General features: G+C 40.6%; 1 protein-coding gene across 1 annotated transcript in view; it reads right to left on the minus strand.

Moving 5' to 3' along the window:
- LOC139466938 (uncharacterized) overlaps window positions 1-15,055 on the minus strand; it is a 33,482-nt gene continuing 18,427 nt past the window's right edge. The window contains exons 20-35 of the mRNA XM_071248661.1: window positions 14,949-15,028; window positions 13,739-13,854; window positions 11,562-11,666; window positions 10,549-10,627; window positions 9,475-9,589; window positions 8,846-8,926; window positions 8,654-8,763; window positions 7,351-7,464; window positions 6,474-6,635; window positions 4,836-4,964; window positions 4,000-4,130; window positions 2,768-2,896; window positions 1,842-1,965; window positions 1,057-1,153; window positions 827-934; window positions 1-315 (exon numbers count right to left, since the gene is read on the minus strand). Of these exons, the coding sequence (XP_071104762.1) occupies window positions 242-315; window positions 827-934; window positions 1,057-1,153; window positions 1,842-1,965; window positions 2,768-2,896; window positions 4,000-4,130; window positions 4,836-4,964; window positions 6,474-6,635; window positions 7,351-7,464; window positions 8,654-8,763; window positions 8,846-8,926; window positions 9,475-9,589; window positions 10,549-10,627; window positions 11,562-11,666; window positions 13,739-13,854; window positions 14,949-15,028 (1,754 nt within the window). The 3' untranslated portion in view covers window positions 1-241. The remainder of the gene's footprint in view (window positions 316-826; window positions 935-1,056; window positions 1,154-1,841; window positions 1,966-2,767; window positions 2,897-3,999; window positions 4,131-4,835; window positions 4,965-6,473; window positions 6,636-7,350; window positions 7,465-8,653; window positions 8,764-8,845; window positions 8,927-9,474; window positions 9,590-10,548; window positions 10,628-11,561; window positions 11,667-13,738; window positions 13,855-14,948; window positions 15,029-15,055) is intronic.

Below are 15,055 nucleotides of genomic sequence, written 5' to 3' on the forward strand. Positions count from 1 at the left end.
CAGAGTTTAATATGAATTTTAATCACGAACTGAAAAGACATTTGAAACATTATTTGAAACATATATTCCCAATCATAAATCTCACAAATCGCAAAAAAGCATTGTCTCATTCTGTTTAGCATCGAGGTTCGTTGTAAAACCATTTCCTATGCCAGAACTTGCAAGTGTGAAGCATCGGTTGATTGAAAGCGTCAGTGATCTGTCCTATGGCTGTCTGATCTATGCCCCATGGTAGACGCAATTAATTCCCATACGCCAGATGACTGTTGTTAACTTGACATCCTGTCTGTATCCTCTCTACTGTTGCAGGGCCGTCTGAAATAAACGAATATCTGATTGATTCTGCTTTTAATACTGTTGCAAACAATCAATAGCTTTAAAGCAAAGATAAGGTTTTCTTTCGTCCCGATTTCACAGTGTTCCTGTTTGATGTATACATGTCATTTGACTATTATGCCTTCTGTGTCTAATAGTAGAAACTCGACTGCATATCTGTGACACATCAATCTATAATTTCGCCATTAAGAAATACATTTGCTATCGATAGTTTAAAACTTCCGTTTTTAAGAATAATATATTTTAATTGGTTACTCGGGGTCTTTAAAATCACGCTGACAATCATATATCACTTTCAAAAGCTGAATCTTGGTCCTCTTTACTGTATGATATTATGCAATTCTTTACATTTGAACAGGAATACAGCAGAAAATAACTCTTCATAAGGTCCCAAATGTCAAGGAAATTGATGCCACTCTTAATGAGTACATTTTCTAAATAACTTAAGGATTTATGCATCTGTAATAAGAAATCACATAAACAGTCATACCGAGAGGAAAGAAGGTGTCCTGTGAAATATCCTTTCTGGCAGCCTCGATGGCGTGTTTCACAGCAAACAACGCTGATGCAGCCATACACAGGGGCGGCTCACCAACAGCTGGAAGATAACATATACCATACATTCAGAAAACATTAAAAGTGCAAACTATTCTCGAGTTCACAATGAAGAGCCGGTTGTCATATATATATACATCACTCAAAAATAGTGGCTGTTATTACCTTTAGCTCTCAGGACTCCGCGTGGGTTTGGAGCATTCTTCAGAAACTGAATGCGGAAGTCGATAGGGATATCCTTTCCTAGTGGGGGCTTATATTCCTGTGCACGCAGAACATAGTGTGTTAGTCACTGTTTGAACACTATTGTAACATAGACATTCTAATTGTATGTATGACTGGACACAAACTTGTCATGGCTAGTTTTTGTATTGGAATTCGGCAAGCAAGCATTTTAATACTCATTAGAATGCCTCAGTAACTTGCATGATAATAAAAACATCAACATATACTATTTATATTCATTGTCCATACAGTCCGTCGTCCTAGAAAGTCGGTGGTAAAACAACTCATTTTAGATGTTTTTAAAACACGATTACAATGTATTATTGACAAGTCTGGCCCCGCCGTCTTAGGCGCCGCGAATATCCGTTCAGAGTTGCGTCCCTTGGGCACGCCAAAAACCTATGACTGTGGATTCGAATCCCGGTTTGCCTTAATTATGTTTCTAGGTTTGTCAGCACCGTACCCGGGCTCGTGGGTTTAACCGAAGTGGTAAACATCTGAGACCTGCATCACTTCGGGCTTTCCTCCCACATTAAGCTGACACGCCGAATTATAACTGTAATACTGTAAACCCAACTCATTCACTTACTGTCATATACCGATCAGTCACTGTGAGTCGAACATATTACCAGAACAGGCAGAAATACTCATGTACAACGACTGGCGAATTATACAAAGACAAATGCCATATGATAAAAGTTATGTTAATTCTTGAAGTTACGTACCCATGTGCCATCCGTCAGGGCGGTGCCAGTCGTGCGGTCAAAGATCATCTGTTCGGTCATCCAGTAGCCCAAGCCCATCACAAACGCACCCTCAGCTTGTCCAATGTCAATCTCAGGGTTCATGCTGAATACATTTAAACGTTTCAAAAGTGACTCTCACAGGGAAACTGCATACAATAGTAGCCTGTATACCATGTACATTGATCTAAGTGTTCCTGCTGACTAAATTGTCAAAATGAAATATGTTCGATAGAATTTAGTTGCGTGCATTGTGACCATCGCCATATTTCCAAAATACGATAACAGCGGGACTGTCTTTCCTCTTACCTCTCCCCGCAGTCATACAGTGTACACTCAGTGTTAATGTTATCCCACTCCACACTCACACAATATGACCATTGTTGATCGCACCTCTTACCACAGTCACACAGGATGTCCACTCTGTTGATCTCACCTCTCTCCACAGAAATACAGGATGTCCACTCTGATGATCTCACCCCTCTCCACAGCCATACAGGAGGTCAACTCTGTTGATCTCACCTCTCTCCACAGTCATACAGGATGTCCACCCTGTTGATCTCACCTCTCACCTCAATCATACAGGATGTCTACTATGTGATCTCACCTCTCTCCACAGTCATACAAGGTGTTCCCTCAGTTGATCTCACCTCTTTCCACAGTCATACAGGAGGCCCACTCTGTTGATCTCACCTCTCTCCACAGTCATACAGAATGTCCACTCTGTTGATCTCACCTCTCTCCACAGTCATACAGGAAGCCCACTCTGTTGATCTCACCTCTCACCACAATCATACAGGATGTCGACTCTGTTGATCTCACCTCTCTCCACAGTCATACAGGAGGTCAACTCTGTTGATCTCACCTCTGTCCACAGTCATACAGGAGGCCCACTCTGTTGATCTCACCTCTCTCCACAGTCATACAGAATGTCCACTCTGTTAATCTGGTTCTCCCCGGTCAGAACGTCCACCTCGACCTCCGTGCAAGTTGCACCGTAGATGTTGTATTTAGTACTATCGCCCGTTGGATCAGTGCTGGAGATATGAATATTAAGATACATAAGTTTTTTTCATAACGATGTGTTATATTTTCCTCATCAACTCCAAACTGTGGAGATCTCCCTTTTAGCCAGGTAATGAGCGTGCCCAATCGATCAATCTATTGACATGCATGATTTACTTGCCCATGGACCCACAAAACCTTTCCAACTTAGGCATGGGGCATTTTTCTATACAAAGCACAGTCATCCTGTATTGTATTAAATTAACAAACGGCCATTCCACGACCATTCAAAAAACATTACATGCGATTATGTCGTTATGCTTAATGCAACAGAGTTGGAAGTACCTGTCCCAACAGGTTAATCACAAAACTAAAAAATTGCTTCTTTCATACATTTCCCAAGGAGAATCCAGGCTGCAAGGTGTTCGCACCCACTTCACACAAGGTGGTCTAATAAAGTGACCAGATATGGATTTTTCTATCGTTGAGTCTAAGTCATTATATCCTGACGTATCCTTACAAAAGGAAAAATGGCTTCCAACACACTGATAGATGATGCCAAAGATTTGAGGTCTATTTTATCACACACTTCACTTCTCAAACCCTCTCAGCCCCTCAGGGACGGTGGGGTAGCCTCGTGGTTAAAGCTTTTGCTCGTCACGCCTGTTCCGGGTTCGATTTCCGACATCGGTACAATGTGTGAAGCCCATTTCTGGTGTCCCCCGCCGTGATATTGCTGGAATATTGCTAAAGGCGGCGTAAAACCATACTCACTCACTCACTCACCCCTTACAAAGAGGAAATATGGCTTCCATCATAGACAGATGATGCCAAAGATTTGGAGTCTATTGTATCACACACTTCGCTTCTCAACCCCTCCCAGGCCCTCATGGGCGGTGGGGTAGCCTCATGGTTAAAGCTTATGCTCGTCACGCCTGTTCCGGGTTCGATTTCCCACATGGGTACAATGTGTCAAGCCCATTTCTGGTGTTCCTTGCCGTGATATTGCTAGACTATTGCTAAAATCACTCACTCGCTCTGAGCCTCTCCGTCCCGTGGCGAATGCGCTTTACTAATTATAATACGGGCTACTCCCCCAACCCTTATGGCACAGCAAGTCAAGTATGAACATTACTAGCTCCTGGCTGACAGGTCCATTCTTTCGCTGTAACACTTAGCAACCAGCTGCTGCCAGGTAGGGTTGACCATCTTGGCTTTCACCGGAGCCATCCGGGTCTTCAATTGTTGACAGCACTGGATGACTCCCTTTAACAAGACATTGATACGACGTTAACAAGTAGGGTGTAAATAAAAGCGACAAAACCTTTTCCGTAATAATAAGAACCCTCTGCAAGACCAATGAACGATCTCAAATATATCATAAGCATGTGTTTATGAATCACTATCAAATAGTGATGATACCAGGTGATCGCGAAAGGGTGAGCGTATCCTGCTCCACCGATGAACACATTGTCGATCAAAGCTGACTGCTATCCTCGAAACCAATGAGTATTTGTTGCGGTCAAGTCCACAATATTAGTATTTAAATTAGCAAATGCAGATCCGGGATTTGGAAAAAAAGTGCTAAGCTGAGGATGCACACATTATACTTGGTCGAGGGCGCATTTAACATTTAAGTGCCTGAAAAAAAGGGGTGAGGGTTCGTATCCCAGGCGCACACAGCCTTGGATCCGCCAATACTCGAAACCAGGATCGGGTCCAAACGCTTCATATCATTTAAAAGATACATTAGTAGTGATCAAGTTAACCAGGGGATCCCTGGTAATTGACACCTTTAACAAATCAATGGCCCTCTGCTTCCTGGCACAATGAGTTCATTTGGCCCTATATTCCTGATTGTCGACCAGTCAGTACCGGTTATCAGTCTCTTTACCTGTTCTGACCCGGAATTCCAATGGGGAACATTTTAAAGGAAGTGTCAAAATAAAATGCAAGACATGCACAACTTACCAGTGCGTTCACATCGCTGGAGACACTGCCTCCAGTTGCAAATGAGTTTGTGTCGACAAAAGTGGTCATTGGCTTAACGGTGATGATGTCCAGGGGGATACCAAGCTCAAAGGCACAGACTTGCATCATCTAGCACACAATAAGAATTCTTGTCATTTTCGTCTGGGGATGAGCCACGTGTAAAATCTAAACCTGAGCAAAGTCCCTTCTTCTTGGGAATACCCTCATAATACACTTAAAAGCTATTGAGTAATGATGTCTTTGTCCTCCGATGTCTTGGCAAGTTTACCAACATGATTAATTATCCCCCCCCCCCAAAAAAAAAACAAAAAAAAAACGCTATCTGGAAAGATTTGTGAAATTACATATGTTCGTTTGAACACCACTACATGTCCCTAATACTGGTGCCTTGCACAATTGGTCAGGGTAGGTAATGAATAACTATTAGGGGGTGAACATGCTTGTCGTACATATTTATTCGCTTACAAACACCACGATAAGCGTACCTATTTCATAAGACGAACAATACCGAACAATAGGACGGAATTTTGAAAATTGTCGGTATTCACACCCATGTGTCGAATCGAACTCGGATCTCTCGGTGAGCCAAGATTTTGACATCTTGGCTAGCTCACGCGCTCTACACCCATCTTATACTGATCTGATTTCACTTAAGAAACATGACAGGTAAACAAAAAACAATGATTTAATTTTATTGCTCAGTTTTCTCTGTTGGTAATTGTTGTTTTATTTCGTTCATTAAAATCATTACCATCATGATCTAATGGCGTCCTCAACAGTTGTTAAATTGTTTAGATTAAAAACAATACAGGAAAGATATAATTATCATTTGTCGTATTGATGTATATGTGTGTAACAATGTATAAAGAATGTGAGGTTGATGATTCAGGAATGGTTCGTAAGTAAACATAATCGTCTCCAATGTCGCAGATTCCAGATCTGAACATCAGTACACCAATGACCGCGTTGAAGGCGGTGATGACGTTGAAAGACGTAGCCAAAATAAGATCTACTGGCTCTCAATCAAACCTCGCGAAGACTCCGTAGAGTCTCGGCGGATATCTTCGTAGTCCTGGCACGTTGGCAGCTCTGTGTTCGGCCGTGACAGTCCTATCACGTAAATGCAGCACCGGATGTACATATTTTGGGCGGGTGTAGTGTCTCGTGGTAAGCCGGAACGTGAACGGTCATTGGTTGACCCAGAATGTTGAAATCGTACAACGAGACGTGAAATTGTACTCTGATGACTGAGACTTTCCAGCTTGAACTCGTCCTATGGTGATTTTTCTTTGTCAGTTGTTGCATAGTTACGCTCTTTGAAAATTGCAAATCCATTCAACAAATTTGTAGACAGATGTGTTCTTTTTTATAGCCAAGTAGGGTCTGTACGTTTGCCATAATTTGGGCGACATGTTTAAAAAGTTTGTGAACAACGCAGCCAAAAACATTTCAAAACCGAATGGCTCAAATTCCTATAACAAATACTCGCATCCGTATTTGTAGATGATCTTATTACGTATTTCAGCAATTTTGAGACCATTTTTGGTGAAAGTAACAATACTCATTGTAAATGCAATGTATTATGCGTTTCTTTTTTTGGAGAGTATATATACCAACCTTTGTGTTGATTCCCTGTCCATTCTCCACACTACCGATTGATATGGCCACAGAGCCATCGCCGTGGTAGACGGTCAGGTAGACGCTGTAGTTGATGTGGGCGTAGGGGATGTCAAAGCGGAGTGGAACAACTGAAATGCCCTTCTTTTTCCATCTGTTGGCCTGAGTACAAATATAAAGTATTATGGAGTCACGTCCAAGGCCCGGAATCCATACCCAATAAATGTATTCAGAGAAGTAAGGGGTGGTCGGGTAGACTTTAAATTAGATTAAAGCGTTGCAAATACCTGGGTTCGATTCCCGACATGGGTACAATGTGTGAAACCCATTTTTGGTGTCCCCCGCCGTGATATTTCTGGACTATTGCTCAAAGCGGCGTAAAACCACACTCACTCACTCAGAGAAGTTAATTTAAACCACGCATGGCATAATTTGTTTTCTCTTTCACTGTTGAATGAAGTACTGGTGACGACCTTTCTATGTTATTTTATCTGAAGTTGAATGAATACCTATAAAGACTACAAATGTACTTCCATTTGCAAATAAACTGAAGAGCAAAAGAGAGTACACACCCATGTTTGATGGCGGCAAAAATGAAACCATCAAGAAATGAATATTCGATTGGGATGTACTTGATATTTGGGTATTCCCTTAAATTTGCAATGTTTTGGTGACTTGTTTCAGACAAGTACTGTTTCCATCAAATCCAGTTTTCAGGTGTGTACTTTCTATTACCCGGCATTATACTTGCAAAATTAAAATAAGCCCCTCACCTTTCTGGTCACATATTATCAGCTGACAGGTAGGCATAGTTTGTTCTACTGTAAACTGGTCTAAGATTGCAACTGAAGAATTTCCAAGACAGCAATTACTGTACCTGGTTGAATGCTGCCACCTGTTGTTTCCTAGTCTGGACATCGGCTGACGTCTCCAGTTGAGCAACCATATCCTTGATGTTGCAGTACTTCAGAACCATTCCAGCGGCTGTTGTCTGAAGTCAGATTCATATGGTTATTACGCGTAAGCACTAGATGTACTGGGGTAATGTGAAGACCTGGACAAACGTTCATGAAACGTTCAATCCAACCAAGTATTAAACTGCACAAAGGTACAGGCATAACTGATCAAATTGAAATTGCATTTATGTTGCAGCTTCAGTCAGAACACTTTAAGCACTTTCAAGGGACCGCAGGCAGTCATCCATGTAATGTTACAATTTCAATTGACTTACGGCTATGAGATGTCAAAACGTTAAAAGTTACCAAACACAGAGAGAAAGACGGTTGGACAACAAACGCCTGACCATTATAATTACTCATATTGGTTTGATATTTTTTTGCAGAAATAGCTCATGATTAACCATATGATTTCAACAGGTCAATGCATGTATTATTGACCTTACGATGTATTCATATTGAAAATTTACAAGGTAACAAAAAAACACACGATTTATTGGATATCCTAGGGAATCATTTGATTACAGAAATGAATTAATTGTTTAGGTAAATATGCAGAAAAATATGGCCATTCATCCTGCAAGTTTTCCGGTAATAGACCGAGTTACTACGTCATGGGATATCATGGGATATTATGGGGTGCAAATGTATGGAGACGGTTTGTACGTTTTGCAAACTACAAGAGCAAGATTAACTCCTCTTTCAGCTTAAGAAAACAGAACCTGCAGTTGCAATGCGGCTGTATCACACGGCATCTGAATACTTTCAAAATATACACACAATAATCAGTAGATGTAATGGCAATCATAGTATGATGGGCAATTTTATACAATATATATACAGTACAATACGTTTATAACGAACACGCTTATAAGGAACTGACGGATATTACGAACTTTATTTTTGGTCCCGGCCATTTGCAGTATATATGTGTATATATGCTTATAACGAACTACGGTTCTAACGAACTGAAATGAGTGGTCCATTTGAGTTCGTTATAACCGTAGTTTACTGTATCTAGACAGCGACTTCGGAGGAGTTAAATGTTTCCATGATCTTTTCGCAAAATTTTGAGGGTTTACGGAAGAAACGACCAAAAATGACTCTGGCATCAGACGTTTACCACTTTGGTGAGATCTACGACTACGGTATGGTGCTTCCTGGGGACAATGTTCCAAACACAAACACAATAAATCACAAGAGTGCTTGTCTGCCACTACTCACTTGGCCTTTGTTGAACAGGTTGAGTTTCCGGAACTCCAGTGGGTCTTTGTTCAGGACTTTGGCGACGTGTTCCATCATCGACTCCATGATGAAGTTCGCGGGGCACGACCCTGGTAGGAAATTATTAATATTATTCAGTTAAAAGTTTAACCGTTTTAGAATGTTTTGTTTGGTGCTAGTTTTATATCGTACCTGGTGATCGGCAAGCGGTATTAACTGCTGTATTTGTCTTCAAGAGAACACCTTTGAAATCCCACGTGGGGCAGTAGTAGGCTGGAAAAACAAGCAATTAATATTACAACCAACACTGATTATGTATTGTTGTGTAAGAGTCAGTAGCCATATTATCAGACGGTGACCAACCTATCAACACACGTAAAATAGTAGCAGGTTAGTTTTGTTAGAATGTGTGTGTGTAATTATAACGCGACTTTGAACAGTATTTCAGCTGTATCAAAACGCTTAGTCAGTCCAGTGTTACCCTTCTTTCTTCTTCTCTCACTCTTAAATGTCACTTTCTTTCACACCATACAGCCATAATGAATTCCTCCCCCGCCCCCCCCCCCCCCCCCACACACACACACACACACTAACGTCTGGACATCATTGAATATTGATGTCATATATATATTTTTTCTATTTGCATAGAACGAGGGAGAATGCCGAACTGGCCCATGTGTCCAACGAATACAGTCGTTTTCAGGCCATATGTTATTTCAAGAAGTTTGATGAATTAATATTTTTTTCAAATATGTCATTTATTCTGATTCAAGTTATTGAAATGCAAAGAATTAATGTAAGAAGCCACATTGTATTATTACCATTGTCCATGCATGGGCCGAATGCTGTGAAAGCATTATCATTGGGGGACACTCCACAGTCGGCGTTCGCAGTCAGCCTGATTCCATTCAGTTTCCCGTCATTGTTGACGCCCACCTGAAACAGGTGAGTCATGAATGTGCTACAGATATATATGTCATGTTGTGGTTACTGTAGCTATTGTGTCTTTAGTTGTCGTACAAGGTGTCATATTAGGTTAGCCGAAAAATATTGGACGAGGCGTATTTTTATCAAGTCACAAAAGTAATTTGTTTCATATCAGTGTCCTTAATTGCCCATCAATTAATGATAGAAACATACGAAACAGTGTCGAATAACGAATGTCTGTATCAGAATGTTCATGTGAAAAATGTGAGGTGGGGTTTGGAAAATCGAAGATGGCTGTTACTGACGGTATACGCTCTCATATTAGGTCACTAGCAACCATCTTGGATTATTACTGACAGTATACGGGCTCATGTAGCCCATGAAGGGGCAGTAGTTCTGCTCTCTGATTGGTCTCTCTCACATTGTGGCAATATTAATACTACTATTCCAGTAGCATATATAAAACATCTGATGATATTCTGTGTGTGCATCTCTCAAAATCTCAAAGTGTCATGAAGACATGACAGATTTACAGCTGATTGACAGATGGTATACAGCTGTAATCTCTACTTGGGCACACATCATTTCTGGGAACAGCTTCAGGCGCATTTTAAGATTGGAAACTGGAGACCATGATATGGTCTACTCGAAAGAACATGGCATGACAGATTAACTATTGTAACATGAAAGAATCTGGAGTCCTTAACTTGTTTTGAGTAGTATATATTCACAATGAGCATCAAGTAGATGAGGATACAGGAGACATTTTTCAAAATTATTTACTACATTAAATCATTACAAGTTGACTATAATAGAGCAATGCATTCGCTTGCTTCAGACTGACTACACCAACTAATGTAATAATCGTGATATGTTATACCAACTTGGGATAATGCATATTATTTGGGAGATGGGAGAGGCATATTTACATTATTCTGTCCAAGAAATAAGTTGAGAAGGAGTCTTACTGTGTAATCCGCCAAATAGGGAAAACGTTTCCCTATGGTCTTCATGTTGGTATGGAAGTTCATCGCCAGGCGGACGGGTCTGAGATAAGAATTTATGTATTTATGTAAACCTCATAACAGCGTTTGGAAGGAAGACATTTGTATTTGGTGTCAGATCACTACGTCAATGGGGTCTCCAGCATTGAGACACCAGCGCTGTGACACCTGGGACATCTGGGACACCACCACTCGGACACCATCACTTGGGCACCACCATCAGGACACCGTCACTAGGACATCTGGCACACCACCACTAGGACACCATCACAAGAGCACCACCACTAGGACATCGTCACTGGGACACCAACAATTGGAAATCTGGGACACCACAACTAGGGCACCATCACTAGAGCACCACCAGTCGGACACCGTCACTGGGACACCAACAATGGGAAATCTGGGACACCACAACTAGGGCACCATCACTAGAGCACCACCAGTCGGACACCGTCACTGGGACACCATCACTGGGACACCAACACTGGGAAATCTGGGGCACCACAACTAGGGCACCATCACTAGAGCACCACCATTAGGACACCGTCACTGGGACATCTGGGACACCAACACTGGGACACCATCACTAGGACACCACCACTAGGCCACCGTCACTGGGACACCGACGTCAAGAATAAAACGAGACACATCTACGCAAGGATGCCGCCAAGAGGGATACCAGTAATACCCCACGAATGAACTCCACACAAAGTTCCAGTTGCAGTTGGGTGAGTGTTTACACAACAAAACTCTCCTTTCATATCATGAAAGGAGTGAACAGAAACCATGATTCCACTTATATTAGTGCCGATAATATTACCTTAAGTTGATTTATTTGGATTGCTTGGGCTTTTCCTTTGATATCTTTCGAATGTGTAATCGGGCAAATATTTGACATTGTTTTTAGGAAAATCGTCTGGAAGAAAGAATTTTGTTTTGAACTATTGTAATTTTAGGTAGACTCAGATGTCACCTACCTTCTCAGGATGTGTGTGGCGAGAGCTGCAGCACAGGCGGGTAAGGCGGCGCGGGTAATTTTAGCTCCGTAAGATCCCCCGAGACGAGGGACTGTCACGTTGACACTGAAACACGACAAAAGAAAGTGGAAACATGTACCAAAATAAGGAGGTGCGTCCTCCTTGGATTATTCAATATAATGTGATGGCTTTGATACAAATTTAATTTACTATTGAAGAATCCATGGCACATATGTCTCATTTGCGAGAACCCACGAAGAAGGTATAATATAGTTGAAAGTTTATTTGACGACAGTTAGTTAATAAGGGATGCATAAATTGCGACAGGTGTTAACTCCCTGTTAGCATTACTCAAGCAAGTATGGCCACGATTCGGACAACGATCGTGTGGTGTTTTAAAACTATTACAACCCACAAATTGTCGAGCGTTTTTAGAATACAAGCCCTCCTATCTATTTGAATAAAGAGAAGCATCATCAGAATGAATGTAAGCAATAACGTGTGTATGGCTACCTTGTGCGAAATAACTGTTTTAAATGCGATATAAATGCAGTAACTATCGTAATAGCGCTTCGCATGGGACCACTACACAGCCGCTATTGGAACCGAAAGCATCGGCAAACGAACACATTCGGTCATATCCGGTAAATTCCGCATTTCGCCGAACTACAACAACACTTACTGTCGCCAGGGCCCGAAACATGACTGACATGGCGGAGAAGAGAAACGTGGAAGTGTTTTAACCAACGCTTGTTTCCAGGGAATGTAATTATAACTAAGAAGTTAATGCGCTTTCAATGACAATTATGATTCCCCTTCGATACAGATTATTCATTTTCAGCCAGAATGTATTTTGTATGCATTATAGGTGTATTTTGATGGGAGTTGGGTGAGCTAATCGGTAATAGAGCTAGATAAATTACCATAATTTCACTCACTGTTTACGTCTTAGAGCTAGATCTAGTATTTGTCCAAAAAAATATGTCAGACATCTTCAGAGTATTTGGAGACCATACATGACTGCTGCCCATTTATTTGCGATAACTGATACCAGAAAGCACTTATTCCACTTAAGATAACACATTGTGATGCATATGAACACTGGTTACACAGTGGATTGTATGCTTTATTGTCAAGACTTCAAGTCAGACTAACCAAAAGAAATCTCTTCGCTTGTCGCTTATTTCTTTATCGTCGCTATTTCTCACAAGATGTTCTTTCCGGATAAGGTGTTGTCTTTTGCCTACGAACGGCTTTTGGTGGAAACAGCCGAAGTTATTCCGCTGCAGTTGACCGACTTTCCCATGACGGCAGTGTACGTATTCCCCAACCGACGGCTGTCAAATCTACGGAAGCATTTTAGGGCCATTTAAAAAAAAATAATTCGATCCTAAGTTGAAATTTCAAGATACTAAGTTGATATGTCAAGATACTATCTTGAAATTTCAAGATACTAAGTTAAAATGTCAAGATACTAAGTTGAAATTTCAAAATAGTATCTTGTATTCCAAGATAGTATCTTGTATTCCAAGAAAGTATCTTGAAATTTCAACTTAGTATCTTGAAATTTCAACTTCTGTATCTTAAAATTTCAACTTCTTGAAATAGAAGTATAGTATCTTGAAATTTCAACTTAGTTTCTTGACATTTCAACTTAGTTTCTTGAAATTTCGACTAAGTATCTTGAAATTTCAAGATAGTATCGAAAAAAACCAAAAAAGCACCTGGCCTTAAAAGGCTTCCGTACAAATCCTAAAGTGTTTATATACGTTCGCATTCGGTTCCAGTGAGAAAACAATGGTACCTATACACCTTCATTTTAGAAGCATGCAACGCTTTTTTATTCAAGGAGATAGAGGGCCTGGAATATCACTACTTTTACTAATGTGTTTTGAACGCCTTGATCCAGTTTCAAACTCGTTTTATTTCACACAACAGACATATCGTTTCAGCATGAAACAGTTAATTGTTGTTTTCGATAGTAATCAGCCGTAATCATATAACTGACGTTATAAAACAGTTAATAGATGTTATGTGTCATTTTCATACAATGTACATTTGATTTGATAAAACATTTTGTTACATTTGTTGTGATGTTTTACCCTTATTCGAAATTCATTATGCACTGTTTACAACACATGTGTATTCATGAATGTTGTCCTTTAACAAACATTTACCGGCTCTCAGGGATGTTGAGGAGCTTGGCTACGACAATTTGTTCCATATCCGACCACTGTGTTGACGAGAGAAGACTCACGCCCACCCCGTCCTCTGCTGGGTAGCAGATGCTCACCTGTGAAATAAAGATAACTATCATCTATTCAAGCTGTTGAATACTTAAGAGTTTAAAGAAAAATGCAATTTATGAAAAAAAAGAGTTAAATATCCGTATTAACCAAACATGGACAGAGAACTCTTTGACACACAAAAGATAACGCCAAACAGCACATTTTTCGTACCTTTGTTAAACCTATGACCATACGTTTTTGATATAATTATTTTGGATGTTTTCGGCAAAAACATTCTGTTAATCAAAACATAAGGTTTAGCACACTGGAAATAGCGCTGAAAATTGATATATCATTGTATTCATCTGACATGATAAACTGGGGTAAGAGCATGGATTGACTTGAAACATATATGAAATATACCATCTGGTGGTAAAATGTCTGTAAACTGACCAAAATGATTTTCTATTTGAAACAACGATGGACTATTTTCACTGATTACTTGTCTCTAAATGTTTCCCCCAAAAGGAAGCTAGTGGTATCATTATAAATCTATCAGCCGAATGGTATCATGGTTCACTCTATAATTACCCCTGAATACTACAGATTCTGAAAGAAGGCCTTATGGTTTCAGGGAGCCCATATGAACTACCACAAATGACAGAGGACCACAATACAAGCGGTTTGTCCACTCGGGAAAGGTGACGAATCTGACATTAATAACTTGAAGTGTGTTCTCTCAGTAAACTAAATCACATACATCTGAAGGTGTCAACTTCATTCTCCACGCTGACAACTAAATGATCATATTTGCCACCATGGACAATCTGAGACACCTTGCAGCCAGTGACAACTACTTCCGCGACCGTACCTTCGATAATAGGACTCTAAATCACAAATGTACATTTGTATTGGATAATATACATTTTGTTGTTGGTATTGTGTTTTGATGGCAGAGAGGCGAATTTTTGGTTATATTGTATGTAAATACACTCTACCAGACATGTCAAGGACTTTCTCCACTAAGTTGATGTCTTGAGACAACCCCTGCCGTCTACTATTGTCTAAGTATTAAGCATACCTGGCTGCACCAGTAGTCCAGAACAAAAGGTGCAGGCACTGTATCATCCGTATGGATTATATGCAAACAGCTTCTCACCTGTGTCTCCATATGGAAATGATACTGATGCCCCATTTGGATCCGGCCGGTGATCTGATGGTCCGAGCCAGCTATTGCAGCTGCAAAATCATAGTCCACATAACAGA

Source organism: Haliotis cracherodii, unplaced genomic scaffold, assembly GCF_022045235.1.
Source record: "Haliotis cracherodii isolate W230 unplaced genomic scaffold, xgHalCrac1.p SCAF_19, whole genome shotgun sequence".
Classification (NCBI taxonomy): Eukaryota; Metazoa; Mollusca; class Gastropoda; order Lepetellida; family Haliotidae; genus Haliotis; species Haliotis cracherodii.